The 6,182-nt window shown below is 31.1% G+C and overlaps 1 protein-coding gene across 2 annotated transcripts in view; it reads right to left on the bottom strand.

Moving 5' to 3' along the window:
* The window catches only part of LOC111623994 (ubiquitin carboxyl-terminal hydrolase 34-like), a 133,760-nt gene that overhangs the window by 29,419 nt on the left and 98,159 nt on the right, over window positions 1-6,182 (bottom strand). For both annotated transcript variants that reach the window (XM_023366760.1, XM_023366761.1), the window contains exons 56-57: window positions 4,646-4,750; window positions 4,533-4,574 (exon numbers count right to left, since the gene is read on the bottom strand). In XM_023366760.1, coding sequence (XP_023222528.1) covers window positions 4,533-4,574; window positions 4,646-4,750 — 147 coding nt within the window. The remainder of the gene's footprint in view (window positions 1-4,532; window positions 4,575-4,645; window positions 4,751-6,182) is intronic.

Genomic DNA, 6,182 nt, shown 5'->3' with positions numbered 1-6,182 from the left:
TATAAGACGCACCCAATTTTAAAGGAGGCAAATTCAGAAAAAAAAAGATTATGAACCAAATTCTGTAGTAAAATATTTTATATCAACTGTATAAAGTTAACAGCAGTTAAGAAAAATTTTATGTCAACCATGTAACATACTAAGAGCTATCTTTACTATCATAAACAGTCTCTTCTGCTTTGACATCTTGATGGGGTGGTATGAAATATGATATATTTCATTCAGATATACCATACTACATATATCACTGCTATTAGCTGAGCGCAGAGACGAGTGCCTTCACCCGCTCCCGTGCTGGCTTACGAGACTCTAAAAAGTGCACAAAGCCAGCGCGGGAGAGAGCGAAGGCACGTGCCTCTTCGCCCAGCCAATCGCAGCGCAAGGCAAAGACCGCACAAAGCCAGTGCGAGGCAGAGCGGAGCTTCCTGGTATCAGACGGCGCCAAGAGGTGGAAGGGAACGGAGTGGCCGAGTATTCCTGCGGTTATGTATGTATGCAGAAGTGGAGGGGCAGCGGAGGGCCATGGTGGGCTTTTGTATTTGCCGTATAAGACGCAGGCACTTTTTTCCCCCCGATTTTGGAGAGAAAAAGTGCGTCTTATACGGCGAAAAATACGGTAACTAATGTCCATAAAACTTACTTTTCCTCCGGCAATAGTATTAAAATCATTATGGGATAAATGCAACCGTTGATCTTCTCCTCTCGATTTTTCTACTAAGAGAGCTATCAGCGTGATCATTTTTTCTAACGAAGCGGGTTTATATTTGTCATCGACCGATGACACGACTTCGTCTTCATCATCATCCTCCTCGTCAGAAACTACTTCGACCTAAAGGAAAATGTTTTAAATTAATTCCAATGCATATCATAAAAACACTTTAACCAACACATTAATTAAGTCATTTGGTAATTTTTGCATGCCACAAAACCCTTAATTACCAGTAATAAATTAACAAAAACTAATTCCAGATTACAATTAGTTATAGAAAACCTGATGCAGACCTTGATGAAGGCCAAAAATGCTCGTTTTGTTAATTTATTACTGGTAATTGCAGGTTTTCTGGCATGTGATTACCTCCAGTAATTCAGAAAGGAGATAGTTTTGGTAATTTTTGGTTTAACCATAGGTAGAAATTGCCAAATTTAAAAAGAAGCCTCACAAAACCCTATCTAGTCAAACCAGATATTTTTCTGGAATCTAACACCATTCAAACTTTGACAAAAATTTGTTTCTCTGACACAAGAAAACATAGAATGGTCAGTAGCCCAGCTGAAATATGTCTGCAAAAAGGTAAAAAAATCAGCTACTTTTAATATTAAAAGCCACCTTGCTACTGAACTTCCCAAGATATTTATAAAAATAGAGCAAGAAATGATGAAACTTTAGAATCTTATAAACATATCAAGAAATAGTGTTTAGACAATAAGATAATATTTGCTAGCAAATAAGTAAATATGGGTCTCAAGTGTGAGACCATGCAGGAAAGCTTCACACAGCATACCCCATATTTCTATGGTGTCTGGCTGCTTTTCCTGTATTTCAATATAAAAGAACACCTTGTAAAACTGGAAGATCAAAATTAATACTACAACACCAAAAATCCGACAAAACATACTTTAAAAGACAAACTAACATCTCTTAAAGTATGTTTTTCTGGATTTTTAGTATTGATATAGTAATTTTAAGTATTTTAATCAGACAATAATAATTTTGTAGTAATTTTGGGACACTCCATGGCTTTCAACAACCTATACTTTTGTGTTCTTGCATTTAGCAAATACATAGCAGAAGTGAGATATAGCCCAGTACAACATATTTGTCTAAACCCTATATTTATTTTGTTTTAATATATTGAGTAATTTGTATACATCAAAGTCTAACTATATGCATCTAATTTATTCCTGTAAAAAAAAAAATTCATAAGGCTAATTTTCATATAACTATCTTACTTTGCCATCTAATGCTTGCCAAGAAAACTTGTTTATTAAACGAATGCTTTCAACCTATTATTACACGCCATCTTCGGGTTTTTAAATTCAATAAGAAATCATTATAGAAATGGAATATTCAGATATTCAAATTTACACTTAGTTTCAACCTAGTATTATATTACCTATGGAAATCTGTTTGTTTAATAAACAATTTTTCTTGTAAAGCATTGAGTGTAAAGTAATATTGTTGTACCTCTTGGCTAATTTTGTTTTGTTAGTTAGTTATGGCAATGCAACACTTGGGCGATCTGCCTTCCAGAAGGTCTTTTTAAGGGCCAGTTACCATTAAAAAGTAAGTCACTTTTTGACATTTTAATTCAAAAGTAAGTCATCATCTCAGTTTTTAATTAAAACTAGGCTGTGGAAAAAACTTGGAAAATTCCACATGGCCAGCCCATCTGGCCAGGCACAAACCAACAACCAAACTACCAGTGTTCGGGGAACTGAACTGCTTGGCCACCAATGGGCCATCTCTATGCTAAGTACACTGTTTGTATGTTCAGATGAAATAAAGAACATATTTTTTTACTTTAGCCTAACCATTTTTATTACTTTTTACAGAAAAAATTCCAATGTTCCCAGCCTAGAAACACCATCTAAAAAAAATTTTTTTTTTTCACAATTATTATATACTTTATAACTGTATGTTTAAATAAATTTTTCATTAAACAAATATCTTTATTTCATTCCCATAATCAATATGATTCAGAACTTCCAACTTTACCTTGATATGTTCTTTAAAAACGCAATGTAGAAACTATTGGAAAAAATTTGAATAATGTATAAACTTAATGCAATTACCACAGCACAGAAATACAAATATACAATTTCCTTTTGCTAGTCTTTTCCTACTTGCTTTTTGTCTTAATCCTAATGCATAGCAAGCAGCTTAACACATTAAGTGCCACGATAGAATGGTATAAAATATCACACTGGGCTCAAAATATCCATGCAAAATATAGTAGTACAGATTTCAATGTATGACATTCAACACAGTATGATTGTATGACGATTGTATGACGTATGCTGCATTTCTGCAACACACAGACTGGGTAAATTGTTGGACATGTTGCATATTTGCAACACATTGCACTTAATGTGTTGACTACTTGTGCACAGCAGTGTAATAGTTCACAAGTCTAGGACTCTGCTCTGTTCATTTTCTATACTAATCAATTAAAAATTTCACTTTTGAATTGAAACGTCAAAACAACACAAAAAATTCACAGCAACTACATAATTTTGTCATCCTCATATCTCAGAACAACAAAGTAATGTAATGGCATCAGGCTTTATTTCAAGGATATATTGTACTTTGGCACTGTAATTTTTTGTTTTACATGAGTCAACCTTTTTATTGAGAATTCTCATCTGCGTTGATAAAGTATTAAAACCTGTTTTAATACTGTTTATTAATTGTAATACAGCTTTTATTTTTGACATTTTAATTCAAAAGTAAGTCATTATCCCAGATTTTAATTTTTATTAAAAAGAGTTTCATATTTTCGAATCAGATATTGACTTAGCAAATTTTAAGATATGAATTCTTTTATCTTCAAATAAATAAAGATTTATCCAACAAATGTTCATGTAGTAAAATATATACATACAGTAGAGAGTCGTTTATCTGAAAGCCGGTTATCTGAAACGTCATTTAATCAAAAGCATTCCAGTCGGCAAATTTAAATTTTCGCTAGTGCTGTGGTACTACAATCTTTAGCTATATCTTGGGCTACTCCAATATTTTTTTTGTTTGTGTGTGTGTTTTAGCTGGCAGCACTGGCACATTTGGGTGGTGTTTTTCTGAGGACTGTGTGTTCTGCTGAATCAAACGTTTTTGATACTAGATCAATTTCTAAAGTATAATTTTTTTTGCTTTTATATTTTTCAATATATNTTTTATAAAAATGGAATTTATAAGCTTGTTTCCCGTTGGGAACAGGTTATTGAATGTGAGGGTGGTTATTTTGATGAATAAATTGTATTATTTCCTATACATTTTTATGTTTGTTTTCTTTCAACAAAAAACGACAGAACTTTTTTGGTTACCTGATAATTAGTACATAAAATGGGCAGATATAAGTAATTTGAAGTGACAAAAAATTTTAAACTGGCAAAATGGTTGGCATTTTTAAAAATTTTTTAGGGCCATCTCTGTATAAATATATAGATTTTGCAAAGCAGCACTTAACTGCATAAAAATATTACCTACATGCTGTAAACATAACATATTTATGACTTGAATGTATGTAACATAATTTGATTTTTGTACGAAATTGAACTTCTCAATTTTTCCCCTTTTCTTTTGATAGTTCACATTCAAGGTAACCCTGTAACTTAAGAATTTCATTACCTCACAATCCTAATCCCTATATAGAATTATGACACACCAATTATAAAAAATTCTGGAATATTAAATGCCAAATGAAAGAACTTTTACCCTATAACATATTTTTTATATAATGAATGTTACTATCACTTCTATCACTATATCTATATATACAATATAAACAATTTAATTATTAACAAAAAATTCTTACCTCATGCTGTTTAGCAATGGCAGAAAATATCATATTGACTATCTGGAATGAAACAATATAAAAATTGTACTGGCTTAAAAATTATAATGGTCATCAATTAATAAGCTACGTACATGATGGGCCAAATGTTCATTCCATCGACACAAACTAAATATCAGATTGCACGTCTGCCTCAAATGAATACTATCTCTTATTTGTTGATATAGAAATGGAAAACCCTAAAAAATAAAATTTTTACAGAATGAACAAATTAAAATAATGAATGTAAATATATATATATATATATATCATCATTAATTTTAAAAATTTAATTTTTTTAAAGCACATTTACTTCGAAAATGGACATCCAACAAATGAAGAGAAAAGTGGCCAAACTTGGGACTAACTTATTGTGATTTCTATCCAATCAATATATTAATACAACCACCCAGCTAGATTAACTTAAAATGAAAAAAGAATACAGTCCAGCAAGGACTATATTTTAATTTTGTATTGATTTAAGTTTATATTTTAATTATATGAGTGGGTTCTTCTTTATACTGTTTTATGTAATTTTATTTTACTTGCCATCTCTATTTATTCCTTTATTTATTCAGTGTAAAAGTTTGCATCAATTTACTTTAGACTTCAATATTTTATTTTATCAGTTCAAATATTTCTGTGCAAGAGTGAAGGTATAAAGTTTATCCAGATTATATTTCATCCCGTGATCTAAAAATTATTAAAGCATTTTGCTTTCTGTCTAATTTATAAATTACTGTATATATTCCATTACCATCAAATTCAAAAAAGTTTTTGACAGTCTTATTTTTCTTGTCTTATTCCTCAAATGAATAATTTGTGGTAATTCCAATAACAATATATTGGGTTGTTCGGAAAGTAAGTTCGTTTTTTTTACCACTAGACGGATTAGTGGTATTTTTCCCCACCATTTTCATTCTAAACCGTATTATCATTATATATTTTGACAGCTAACATTTTATGGCTTATTTGTAAAAAATTTTGTTTGATTTCGTGCAATTGTTTATTTTTTGTGTCCCATCAAATATGGAAGATCGAAAGCAGCATCTTTGGCATATTTTGCTTTTTTATTACCAAAAATAAACAAAAATGCCGTTCAAGCAAGAAAAAATCGTGTGACATGTATGGTGGAGATGTGTTGACAGAACGACAGTGACAAAACTGGTTTACAAAATTTCGTTCTAGCAATTTCAGTATTGAAGATGCACCATGTTATGGATGGCCAATTGAAGCCAATGAAAACAAAATAAAAGTACTGATTGAAGCAAACTGCCAAATAACACGTGAAATCACTAAGAGATTAAATTTGTCAAATTGAACTGTTTATGAATACTTGAAACAAACTGGTTTCGTTTCAAAGTTCGATATATGAATTCCACAAGTTCTTAAAGAGAAATGCTCTATTTGGGATATTAAGGAAATTTTTTTTGGAGCTTTTACCAGACAATTTAACAACTGATTCGAAAGTGTACTGCATTTGAGTAAACAAATTGCATAATATCATCAAACAGAAAAAGTCAGCCAGAATTGATAAAAAAAAAAAACAGCTGTAGTGTTTTACCACAATAATGTCAAATTTCATACAAGTTTGGTAACTCGTCAGAAACTGTTATAACTTAGATGGGACGT

Source organism: Centruroides sculpturatus, unplaced genomic scaffold, assembly GCF_000671375.1.
Source record: "Centruroides sculpturatus isolate CEXI.00-Female unplaced genomic scaffold, Cexi_2.0 scaffold326, whole genome shotgun sequence".
Classification (NCBI taxonomy): Eukaryota; Metazoa; Arthropoda; class Arachnida; order Scorpiones; family Buthidae; genus Centruroides; species Centruroides sculpturatus.
Note: the sequence above shows the minus strand (reverse complement) of the source record. Positions and strands in the feature narration are given on the sequence as shown.